Genomic DNA, 13294 nt, shown 5'->3' on the forward strand with positions numbered 1-13294 from the left:
TCTTTCTTCTTTAGTCATTACAGTTAACAACAGCCAGTGGGCAGCTGTGGCACAGGACAATACATATATACAGACAGGTGTATGTGCACATAGATATAGATAGATAGATATATATAGATATACTCACTCTGGTACTTCCCCAAAGCCTTCCAAGGGTTCAGCTTCAGCTGCATATATCTTCGCATACTCTCTTGCAGTATTTTGGACATAGCATTCCTATATTACAAACAGATATGCCTATAGAATATTACTCAAAACATTTAACAGATCACCTGTTTGAATATTTGCAAGACAGCTTTTCCCTACAATTCTTGCTGACAAAGGACAGGGGCAGCTCACCTGCAGGGCTAGTTTGTAGTTCTTCTGAATGAGATCGTCCTTACTCTTGGTCCCATAGGTGATAGCGTTGTGCACTTTGAGAACACAGGGGTGGCCGGGGCTGAACACCGGCACGAGGCCTCGCATCACTTTACTTCGGAAGGCTTTCCGGTGCATGCCCTCTCCAAAGTGGAGCTCTTCCGTAGCTATTATTCCGTGCAGGTTCCCACCAAAATAGCTGTCACTGATGAAATCTTCTCTGAACATGAGCTGCATGAACTCAATTTCTTCCACACCTAAAACACAACACCACTTTGTTCTATACAACATCCTTCTGCAGTCACAGGGGAGAGGACGGACACAGGAGAACAAACACATCTCTCTATAATAGAGAGTATTAAAGAAAATGCTCAGTGGAAGCAGAATACATGGCCTAACTTGTGTTAATACGGGGTTGGGACCCTGCTCCTCTAAATGTAGCTTGTTGCCTGTACCATCTAAAGCCAGCATGGAGAAGGGTGGCGGTTCAGGTTCATAAGGAAAGAAAACAGAACATAGCAAACAAAAAATATAAGTAAAGATCACAAAAGCCAGTTTTAAAACTATTAGGGAAGATGTAAACTGGAGCTTCAAATGAACGTCAAGTCAGTCAAGCTGACCGAGAACTAAAGAGGCACTAAGGGGATACAGAGATCCTGCCAACCCTACTTTTTTGGGAAGGCAGAGACAGTAATAAAGCTGAAGTGCAGCAGTGTATGGAGATATGAATTTAAAAGTAGACCACAGTTCTGTGCCCAGTGTGTTGAGAGCACGTTCTTCTGAAACTAGCCGGTCTTTTCAGAAAAGCCAGAAGTTGCTGGTACAACCAGAGCTTGTTTTAGCTTTCAGCTAGGAATGCTTTCAGGGAAAGATTCCGCCAACATATTCATAGGGGCACCTGGCTGAAAGAGGTCTCGGTCCTTATCCAATATGACCATTGTGGAAACATGCCTTTCCTACCAACCACATTCACTGCGTCAGCTCCAGTGCTGCAGACAGGCATGGTAGAGTGTTTCTTTTCCATCTGGCAAGCACCAGCTTAAAAACAGGTTTATTGGCAAAGGTAGAAGAAAATAACATGATTTATATTTCACCACGGATTTTGAATAAGAAGCATATTTCTATAAATGACCGTATCAGTTTCAATCAAAAAGCAAATACATCAGTTTTAGTGATCTTTATATTCAGGAGAAATTGCTACAATCGTATTTCTCTTATCCCCCCACCTGTGGATTTTGAAGGTATTAGTAGCATAAGAATGTGGGCCTAAGTTTGTTATGGCTGAAATCAAAGAGGATTATGGATTTCACCCTTTTAAGTGATCACTGAAATAAAAATGGGGAAAAAAATATAAGGAAAAAAAAGTGGTTACGGTTAAGCACTGAAACTAAAAAAAAAAAAAAAAAAAATCTAACTGCACTTCAAGTCTCTCTAATCATAACATTTCAAGGAACATCAGTGAAAAAGATAAATAGGAGAACAAAAGGTGTATAGTTCACAGGAACAAAGGCCTTCAGGCTCCCCTTTGCAGTTACCTCTGGTTTAGATTCAGTACGCTATCGCCTCTCGTGGAAGCACAGAGGGAACAGTGCACATATAAAGCTAGAATTAGAAGGCTCCTTAATGCCACTAAAATTCTCTCTTTGTTGATCAGAAGTTATACAATGCTGTTAAATGAAAAGTCCTGTCTTTATTTTAACAAGGAACTAAATGTTTCATTTTATTCTTCTAGAAAGAAAAATCAATTGGCCAAATGAAGAACTCTATTAGTAGTGTGTTCAGAAATGATAAACTAATTTGCAGCGCACTGTCTATCTTTAGCTGCAGCACAGCAAGACATAGGCCGAGTGTGAATAAACACAAGTTAACATACGGGGAAAGCATTCCAAATCCTCATGCCTGTCCTTCTCTTGGAGTAAAGTTACATAGCAGGTGACTCGCAAAGACCACGTGTTCAACCCCCACTGCAAGGTTCTCTGCCAAAAGCGCCTCCAGTGCGGTGCGCGTGCCTGTGCCTCCGCGTGACGCGACGCGGTGCTACTCCTCGCTGCTCTGGCTGTGAACTGCTACTGCATCGTGCTAACGAGAAGCCACACGGTCCACTGCAAACCAATAGTTTGTCATGGTGGGTACTCCACCCCCTGCACAAACCATTCCTCCTACAGGAGGGAATTTCACCTACAAAACTCCCGCAAATTTTATCTTTGATGGTACAGCAAAGGTGAGTGCAAAAAGGGAAAGGCAGCTAGCGAAAATGCAGTACTGATTCAACGGCTTCAGTGGATTCCCAGAGTTTCCCATGGGATAACTGTCAAAATGGCTCAGTCTGGTTATATTTTTCCATCCTTTGTTCTATTTGGAAATCAGACAGAACAAACATTTGAGCACACATTCAAGCAGACCTGTGTACTTACCTTCACAATTCTGAAAACTTGAGAGATGTTCCAATACTACAAGGGAACAAAGAAACAGATTTTGTAGGGGGGGGGGGGGGGGGGCGGTGTTGGATCAATGGAAACTGCCATTATTATTAATCGAAATTATAAACTGGGTTTTACCTTCAGAAGTCAGATTAAACTCTGCAGTCACCTTTCCATACGTATTATTCAAGCAGCAATAGTACATTCCCTGGTCTTTGTTACTGGCTTTAGCTATTGCCAAAGAGACGGGAGAGTCATCCTGAGCACTGGAACAGAATAGGTTAATTTTCCACATTAATGTTTTTAGAAGATCTTTCCTGATTATTCCATATATCTCTCCTCCTGTCCCTGGAATTTCTGTCCCTCACTGAAAGACTGATTCAAATATGATGCAAGTAGACAACATATTTTATTTCACCCTGCTTAGATGAATTCAGCCTATTATGTGTTTCACAATAGATGATCCTACTCCATTCTGAGAACAATCAAATCCAAAAATAATTAAATCACACCAAAAGGCATTCTAATATTCCTATCAGTATTATAGCCAAATTATAAAGTATGAAAGCCCAAACGTTGTATGCTGTTCCTCAGTATTGACCCCTCACTCAGCCTTCTCCGTTCCTCTCCCAAGCTCGATATTTGCCCCCTGATGTCTGCGGACACAACTTCACCGGCAGATCACGGGCGCCATCAGCAGGGGCACAGTGACACGTGAGTGCAGTCCCAGCACTGGCAGAGCCCAGCTGGCTCTGGAAGCAATAAAACCCCACTGAAACAGTGCTGTGCCTGGGTGAGAAGTCCTCTTGGGCTATGAAGGTTTCCACAGGTACCACAGTGGATGTCCATGGAAGTATTTCTCAGCAAACCAGATAACCTATGCAGGATTTAGAGACCTGCCTATTGTGCTTTAAAGCTTTTGTGAAGTGAATCAGCAAAGGTGTGCACAGCTTTGCTGGCAGCATGAAGTGTCATGGCGCTTTGGCACACTGGAGAATGGATTTTATCCCACAACAGTTTTAAAATTAAATTACTTAGCATATATTATTATTACTAGAGTATTTTTCAATACGCATGTTTCCATGTCTAAACAGGTAATAAAAATGCAACAATTTGTTGCCTAATTTCCTGTAATCACCCCCTACTGAAAGTAAAATCTAAAAAGTACTGAACAGCCCAGATTATGTATTTCTGTAGATTGATGTATATTTCCAAAAGAAGTAACAGTGCTTGGGTACACACGAAACAATTAGATTTTGATTGTGATGGAAGGGAAGGAAGATTTCCACTGAACATTTTTGAAGTAAAACTAACCAGGAATCTCTCCTACTCTAAATCCATGTTACATATCTCACTTTATTGTCAACATTTTGAAATATATTTATCCCATGAAGATAAAATTCAAATATTTTATGTCATCATATTTTACTTGATATCACTGCAAAAACTGATAAATTTGATATGTCTGCACTGTTTATTTGTTAAAACACTGCAAAATTATTTAGCAGATAAGGATATGTAATAATATTAAAATGGACACTGTAATACAATAATCAAAATCTGTATAGTAAAAACAACAAGAATCAGAACATAGGAAGTTTAACCAACCCGTGCAACCTATTCTCTCCACTTAAAAGAACATCTGAGGAGATGCATTCCTACAAAACTTTGTTTTCGCAGAATTATGCATTCTGATGGAAACATCTTTTCTTTTTTTGTGTTGGGTAATGTTCATTTTGTATTTTTGAAACATTGTAAACAGCTTTTAAGAGCCACGTGATAAGAATGTCATTACTCCATGGAAGAAAATAACTCCTTTAATAAAAATGGAGTTTTAAGAAAAGCTGGAAAAGATCCTGATAAAGGCCTTAAAAAGCTTTTACTCCCACCCTTCTCATTGCACCGCCTCGAGTCACCCTGAGCCAGGTTAATGGGCTGGGTTGAGGGGAGAGATCATTCTTCATTAAATACAATTCCCATTGTTTAATCCTATCAGCTTCAAGTTCCATTCAATACCAAATATGAAGTTCAAAGTAGAATCACAGACTCACAGACTGGTTTGGGTTGTAAGGAACCTTCAAAGCCCATCCAGTCCCACCCCCTGCCCTGGGCAAGGACACCTTCCACTAGCCCAGGTTGCCCAAAGCCCCGTCCAACCTGGCCTTGTACCCCTTCCAGGGAGGGGGCAGCCACAGCTTCTCTGGGCAACCTGTGCCAGGGCCTCACCACCCTCACAGGGAAGAATTTCTTCCTTAGATCTAACCTAAACCTGCTCTCCTTCAGTTTAAAACCATTGACCCTTGTCCTGTCTCCACAGACCCTGGTAAAAAAAAAATATCTCTAAATCTTTCTTATAAGCCCCCTTGAAATACTGAAAGGCCACAAGAAGTTCCCCCCAGAGCCTTCTCTTCTCCATCTGAACACCCCCATCTCCCTCACCCTTTCTCCACAGCAGAGCTGTTCCACCTCTCAGATCATTTTTGTGACTCTCCTCTGGACCCACTCCAACAGGTCCACGTCTGCTTGCACTGGGGACCCCAGAGCCGGACACACGAGAGTGGAGCAGAGGGGGAGAATCCCCTCCCTGGAGCTGCTGGCCACGCTGCTGCTGATGCAGCCCAGCACACGGTTGGCTTTCTGGGCTGCAAGCGCACAGTGCCAGCTCACATCCGGTTTTTTGTCCACCAGTACCCCCAGTCTTTCTCTGCAGGCCTGCTCTCAACCCCCAGCCTGTATCGATACCGCAGAATAATCATGTCGAGCTCTACATTGCATGTTAGTGGTTTCAGCAATTCACTTCCACCACGCAAGGACAGACAGCTTCTCACATACTAACCAAGCATGTTTATGCTGCTTGGCTGGGTGCTGAGGTTCAAACTTCATTTGATCTTTTACAGTACTTGAAAGTTGGATGAGACTGGTTATGAACAGGCTGAGAGGAATTACTGGTGATGGAATGCAAGCTACGACCAGTATCAATGCACTGCATGAAGATATGCTTCTTAATTACCCTGCTTGAACGTAATTTTTGCACCTATCATACTAAACCTCTTAACAGGTACAAGAGTATGTACTGGCATATCTTCCCAAAAGCTACGCAGAAACTACCAGTCCTTCAGAAATATCCACTCACCTTCTCTGCAGTCGAGCTAGTAACTTGGAATCTTTAGTCCATGTAATGGTGGAGTCACCATGAATGTCACCGAACTGACAGCACAGCTTAATATTTCCAGAGCAGTCAGGGAACAACTCTGCTTGGATTTCCTTCAGCAGCTTGGGAGCTTGAAACAGAAGAGCCACAGTTCAAGATTAGAAGATAATTATATTGGTTTGGCATTTTAAAGGAATCCCAGAATGATCTGCAGATGTTAAGAATATGAATCTGACAACACTGGTAAATAATTATGACTTCTTCTGATGTAGAAGCCAAGGCTTTAAAATACAGAGGTTTCAAAAGACTGATTCAGTGCCCCACAGAGTCAATGGAAATATTTTCAATGCAAAAACATTTTGAATTTATGGACTAGGACCCAAGGGAACTTCTAGCCTGAAAAGGCATCGACATAAAATAATTTCTCAATCAAAACACGTTCTCTGTGACTAAAGGACCAGCTGGTTTTATCAGCAGAAAGACAACACAAAGGTAGAGCACACCATATGGTTACACAATGAGAATGCGTATTAACTGAATATTTGTAACTAGTAGATTTTTTAACTGATCACAGCCTTTGAGAGAAAAGACTTTTAAGTCCCAGAGATCTCAGTCTCCAAGGTGTGCCTGGAACGTACCAAACACACACTGCCAGGATGAGACGCTTTGCAAGGTGCAGTGGTGGCACCATTTCCTTTAAAACACAGCTGGAGAGAGGAACCCACACCAGTGGTTAGATATTTGCATCTGGTAATGTCAGTGGCTTTTGCTTCCCTCTTCAGTTTCACTGGTTTAATTTCCCACCTCTAAAGAAAGTCCCTACCTTTCCAGCCATAGGGCATGGTTCTTTTGCTAAACACTGACCATCTCAGCTTACAGAAGGAGAGCCCTCTGCCCAGTCTGGGGAAGGCCCTGATAAGCTGGTTCTCTGCTAAGACTCGCTGTTGGCTCACAGAACGCCCCAGCATCTTTGCACGTGGGCATGGTGTGAGTGGGAGGATGGGGGGTACTTGGAAAGAAAGGGAATCAGCACAGACGTAGGGAAAGGTTTTGGGATCATGACACATCCCTGCACTCAAGTGAGACATCCCTGCTTGATGTAGGGGATGTAAAATGCAAGATATTATGTGTCCTACTGTGTTAATTCTGAGCTGCTGCACTCTGAATGAGCTGGCATGACACATCTCCCTCGGGGATCCCGTTCCTGCAGTCTTAACTTTCCCCACCTAACACCAAAGGAATGCTGGATCCAACTCGAAGGGTCAGGCACCTGGAATTCACTGCTATGTTTAACTTGCAGTCACTTAAGTCCTTAGGCCTAAGAACCTTGCTGAATCAGGGCTAAAGTGACACAGACAGTATGTGACAGAACTGTAAATAGAACTAACAGCTCCAGATTCCCTGCCCTAACCACAAAGTCATCCCTCCTGCAGGTGAAAAATGATACGAAAGAGAACACTGAGTATATTCCAGACTAACCATACCACCCTCCCCATAATGCTGGGCAAAGGTGCACACAAGTCTCTCAAGTACAAACAGACATTCATTTCAGTCTAGACTGAAGCAGATCAGAAGTGGGTTAAGAAAATTCAGTCTTATCTGATGCAAGCCTATAAAACATTCTTCAAGCACAGTCTCCGGTACATGGAAAAAGATCAGGCATTTCTCAGTAATTGCAGTTTGCTTGCTCTGCTCTGAAAGAACGTGTCTCTCCTCCCACACACTTGGTTTTCTGGCAAAGGACACATCTTTGAACAGAGAAAAGTTTGGGGTTTTTTAAGATATGATTGGAAAAGTACAACTTCACCAGACCACACTGTAATTAGAATCTCTGCAGACCTTCATAGTTGTGTAGCTTACCTGTTCAGTCTTGCTCTGATCTATGAAATTATTTTCTGATGTGAACATGAAATGCAATGTCAAAACGTAAAAATATGACTTTGGTGTTTGCAAAGTATCCATAGAAACCACAAATACCTCACCTGTCTAGCTGTTACACTATTGCTGCTCCTGTCTGCATTTTGTTTTACCTGTTAGCAACCCCCTGGAGACTCTGGCAAGCAACCTGAATCTCATTTTAAGTATATGTTCTCTCTGTCAGTTTAATACTGCTAATTTCAGCAGTGTCATTTATGGCCTACAGTGGTATAAAGGAATGCAGGACCAGCCATCAGTCATCAGAGAAGACTGCAAAACATTATGTCTATCAGTGGCACCCTACGACTAACAGTAATACTTGGCTAGTCATAAAACCATTTGGCAACCAAGAGAGGGTAATTGCACTTGGGAGCCACAGTGTAGAAGCGTAACTGGGACCACAGCCCTGTGGGAACATAACGACATGCAAGTACTGGGCTTGCAGTTGCTATACTGTGTGCAGTTAGGTAGTACCATTATGCTATACATCCCTGAAAAGTTACTCAAAGGGACAAATGAAGAAGTAACTATTTCAAACAGGTTAAAAAGTTCATAAATTTAATATATTTTTCCAGCTAGCAAAAGGATGTTAGGGAGGGTTTAGTTCTGTGACATGGGCACAGCACTAGTTACTAAGTTCACAGAACTGGAAATTAAAATCAGTGAGGGCAGAACACCTTTAGCTGATGTGGTTTAGACTAAAGGAGGCTTGCACTGTGTTCAACGAATTTTAATTTCATACTGTAGCCAGAACGATGGGAAAGGACATAAATGAAACTCAGTTTTCTCTTACCTTTGCTATCCTTTTTCAAAATTAGTTTCCTTTGCTCTTTTCTATCTTCTTTATGAATCATGCCTGCCTCACTCTTCACACACTTTTTAACAGAGCTAGGATCCTTGCTGACATTTCCTCTCTCCTCTAGTCGGGGTTTTTTTGACAGTGTTGCTGGTGGCAATTTCTTCTTAGCTCCAGCAGCTAGATGCCCACTCTTTGCTATGTCTTGTTTACATTTGATGGGCTCAGGCTCAGCAACAGTTGGGGATGCCTGGTAGGGTTTTGACCCTTCTTGATTTCTTAGCCCTTCCGCATTGACTGGGAGTGGATCATACGTGGTCAATGCTGAGGAGAATGGCCGAGTTCTGCTGCAGGGTGGGTGCTCTTGAAAATACTGGTTGTTCCCTGAATCAGCTGGTGGCAAATTAACTAAACCACTTACTACATCCTCTGATGTCATGACTTCTCCATCTTTATCATACTCAGTAGACTTAACTGAATTAGCAACCTGGGTTAGCTTGCTGGAAGAGATCAAGCCAGGACAGGACTGCTTAGTGCCAATATTCATGAACTGTCCCCGAGCCCTGGAGCTAATTAAAGTGTGCAAAGGAGACTTTGTTTCAGCTTCACCCGGGTTACATTCAACAGCTCTTTGAATCTCTTGTTTACTTTCACACAAGACTGCTTTCTCCTTGTTTTCTTCAGGTATCCTATGGGACTGATCCTGCAATGCTTTGCAGAAAGTTTCCAGCGCACTCAAGTTTTCATCTACTTTGACTGCAGTTTGCATGGACTGAGTTTTTACTTGACTTCCTGGGCCAGAACGCTCCACTGCCGATATCCTGGTACGAAGGCCCTCTGTCTGGCTTACCGGTAACTTTGTTCCTCTTACAGACAATTGTTGGATACCTAACTGATCACTGATCTTTCTATAATCCTCATCTGCTACGCTGCGGTACTCATTCTGAGCTTTTCTAAGCAGCAGGGTGCTAACTGATGTTACACTTCCAGGTGCGTAAGTGTGATTTTTTGAAGACTCAGTTTTTAACTCTTCATCAGACTTGAAGGTGCTGTCTACAAAAAATACATGTTGTTCTGATGTATTATGAGGGGAAACTGCAGTCTGACTCTCTGAAACATGACTAACTCCTGAGTCACAGGAAGTTTCAGCCCTTTGTTCATCACCAATGCAAATCTCTCTCTGTTCTTCTCCTGTTTTACATGGTTCATATCTGGGCACTTCTATATAAAAATCTCTTAAAAATGGATCCCCAGAAGAGACAGTGAATGCCACTTCTTGTTTTTCTTTTCCTGTCAGTCGGTCTACATTTCGGGGTAGATTCTTATGTGTGATGGTTTCAGGAGTCTTAATCAAATTAGGCAATCGCATGACATAACTGTATTTTTGTGCATTAGAAGCAACTTGAAAATCTTGACAGTCATTATTTTTTGAAAGATGATAACTGTCAGAATTAGTGTAATTTTGTTCGTTCAAGTCTGAGTGATTTCCTTTTTCATGTAAATTCTCTTCAGAACTTTTATGTATGGTGTTAACAGAAGACTGTTCTTCATGTGTAAGCTGGTTGGTATTTTCACTGGGGAAGATATCCTTCTCTTCAGGGAAATAAGCCAGCTCTTTGCTTGCTGGGTCTCTAAAATGACACCCTTTACCAGTTACAGAGTCATTTATCAAGGATAGGTTGTGCCCAGCATGAAGTAATTGTCCAATTGTCCCATGCGACTTATATGACACATAAGCTGGGTTTTCTTTGTCATGTGCTAAATTACCACTGTGAGCATTTTTCAATCTTCGTGGAGAATCTGCCTCATGTGTGTGGGAAGCATTATTAATGGTTAGCTTTCCTGCCCAAGCCACAGTCCTTTGAATGGATCCATTACTGTCAGTTAACGCTTGATTTGGCTTCTGCTCCAAGCACTCCCCTGTATTTAAGATGATACTATTTGCTGAAACATGAATGGATGGTGCTTCCGTTTTATTTCCAGTGCTAGAATCTAGACATATACCATCTGTTTCTACCACTTGTGGAAGATGAATGTTTCCTACGGATGCACTGCTACACACTTCATCTGTTTTAATTAGGATATTAGAGACACGGCAGTTTTCTTTCTCTGTTCTTTGTCCACTAGCTGGCTGTGTAATAGGTTCCTGCTCTTTCATCACATTTATTGGCAAAAGATGATCAGAACAGGTCTCCTGTACAACATTCAGTTCTGTGACTTTGATATCTGTTGGCCTGATTTCTAGGCTTGTGACCCCCCGGTTTTCAAATGGGATTTGATAGTCTGAGTCATCTTCATGAAGAAGTTTCCACAGCTTGTCATGCACTGCAGATATACCAGCATCTCCTTTGCACCCAGGTTCTCCAGATTCCAGGACTGACTTGGGATTAGCTTCAAACAGAGATTCATCACATGACAGACTGCAGAGAGCATCTGTGCTGCTGCTATCGTGTGAGTCAAAACTGTACCTCTGCTCTCCCTCCCTTGGCTCGTCACATAGCTTTGCAGAAGAGAGAACAGCACATAAACATTCTTGTTTATCAGGAACAGAGTCTGTGTGCCATAAAGGAGAAGGTGAAACATCATTCTTTGCTTTGTTGCCATTACTAATACCTTGTTCACAGAAGACTTGTTGGTGACAACTTTCTCTCTTGTCACAAGGCACATGGTGTTGAGAATAGATCTGCGAATGTGCATTTTTTGCTTGTAATGTCTTTTCAGTACAGAGCATTTCTGAAGTGGGATGGATGGTTTGTGCACTCTCACAAGTCACGAAGATGCCTTTCTTTTCTATATTGGGCTCCACACATAGTCTCTCACAATTCTGGGTAAAGATTTTAAGATTAGCACCTTGATTCTACAAAGAAGAAAAAAAGAGAAATGTCATTAAAAATTAGAAGAGCTGCTTGACACAGGCCTGAACTAGAGTCCTGGCTTGAAATGTACCTAATTTTTAAAAAAAAAATTATTTTTAATGTTTGTCAAGAGTCAGGTTTCTGACTTGTAGCTATCAACCTAATGGACTGAAACCAAACTCCTGGGTCTTAACAGCCTTGAACCCTGGTGAGTTTCAGATCAGGATCCAAATGCTGAGAAATATAAAACATAATCAAGATGAAGATCAATGACTGATACAGTCCAGCTAGATAAAAACAGATAAAATAAACCAAACCAAAATAAAAGATCTATCTATGCCATTTGCTAACAGTCAGAGCAGAGTGTCCCACCATACTTAGGTAATTATTACATAATGCAAACTGATGAGTTTCTGGAACTACCCAGACCAGTTTTTTAGGAGCTTGCCTCCCCCTTTGCTTCTATCATGGGCATTGGTATCTGAAGTTTCACAAAGATGCTTTCTTACTATGTATCAGTCTTGAAAAGTTTCAGAGACTGAACCCCAAGTCTGCTGTGCTACGTACTTCAGAACAAGGCTCCTACCAAGAAATTAACACCTCTGGGTCAGTTTTAAGCCATCTTCAAAATTTGTCTTTGATTACCTCTGACCCCTTGAGGTGACAAGTCCTGCTTCAAGAGAGTGTCAGAGATCATCCCAGATCTTGCCTCTGTCCAGGGGGTAATGAATTGCTCAACATTAAGGCATGTTCAGCCCTCCTCTACTGATGGGACATGCATTGCAACCTCAGGGTACCACTGGGAATACTGAGGTGGGAAATAATAATCCATATTCCTCCTGCATGTCCTTTATTCTTCTATATCAAAATATTCCAAATTGTCACTTTATGTAGAAACAATCCATTCCTCAATTAAACTAAGCCAAACTGAACTTAATTTATGCAAAGAGTGCAGACCTTATTAAAGAGAACAACTGACTGATGTTTGGGCTTGCATGGGATGAAAAAAGTGCTGCCACCTGCCTGGCATACAAAATGTGTTAAACTGTTCACCATTCCCCTCAAAACTGAACTTTCACTCTTAAATTCTTGTTCCAGAGTCCCTGCTAAGCTTTTGTTCTCCAGGATTTTCTCTAGTTCTCTTCAGCTCTAAATCAGTTCCATGGAGCTGGTGAGCATGTTTCACCCATAGCAAATCATATATGGAGAAGCCTACAATTTTTTACTAGACAAAAATACATTGTTTCCCAAACAACCTATGCTTTATGCTTCTGGTTACCATTCACTTTCCAGAACAATCTGTAAAAGTAGAGAGCAGTTTAACAGTCAACCTTTGGGGGAAAAAAAAAAAATACTTTTCAATAGCCCTTAACAGGATATACCAACATGGACCTCATGAACTAGTTTGTATATTTGACCATATATCTTTCTAGTGGTTGTCTGAAGCTTTGCACTGACTCCCAGCAGAAATAAAGCAATGTTAAAAAACATCAGACCGAGTTTAAAATCCACCAATATTTCCAGACATTTTTCATTTTTTCGCTTTTATCCAGCCACAAACTCAACTTCATAACTGTCTGGGGTTGGCTTTTTTCCCCTCATGAGTGCCAGTTCCATCCATAGTTATTTGTAAACTTGCAGTGCTGTGCTGGATGGCTGAAGTTAACAACTATGACACATAACGGGCAAGTGCTCTGGGTTACAGCAGAGCTGGAAATGTGCAGTGACTGCTGGCAGGCACAATTCAGAGAAGCAATTCTGAAAAGCAGCAGGTGTTGTTACTTGGTGAAGGATATGT

General features: G+C 41.7%; 1 protein-coding gene across 4 annotated transcripts in view; it reads right to left on the reverse strand.

Moving 5' to 3' along the window:
- The window catches only part of LOC141918908 (alpha-protein kinase 2-like), an 87057-nt gene that overhangs the window by 54761 nt on the left and 19002 nt on the right, over positions 1 to 13294 (reverse strand). For 3 of the 4 annotated variants that reach the window (XR_012621827.1, XM_074813855.1, XM_074813853.1), the window contains exons 3-8: positions 8639 to 11498; positions 5911 to 6058; positions 2916 to 3043; positions 2772 to 2807; positions 340 to 614; positions 128 to 216 (exon numbers count right to left, since the gene is read on the reverse strand). Coding sequence is in view for 3 of the 4 variants with exons in the window: in XM_074813855.1 (XP_074669956.1) it covers positions 128 to 216; positions 340 to 614; positions 2772 to 2807; positions 2916 to 3043; positions 5911 to 6058; positions 8639 to 11498 (3536 nt within the window). In the remaining variant the exon portion in view is untranslated. The remainder of the gene's footprint in view (positions 1 to 127; positions 217 to 339; positions 615 to 2771; positions 2808 to 2915; positions 3044 to 5910; positions 6059 to 8638; positions 11499 to 13294) is intronic. The other variant, XM_074813854.1, reaches the window with a different exon arrangement.

The sequence above is a fragment of the Strix aluco genome, chromosome Z, assembly GCF_031877795.1.
Source record: "Strix aluco isolate bStrAlu1 chromosome Z, bStrAlu1.hap1, whole genome shotgun sequence".
Taxonomy (NCBI): domain Eukaryota; kingdom Metazoa; phylum Chordata; class Aves; order Strigiformes; family Strigidae; genus Strix; species Strix aluco.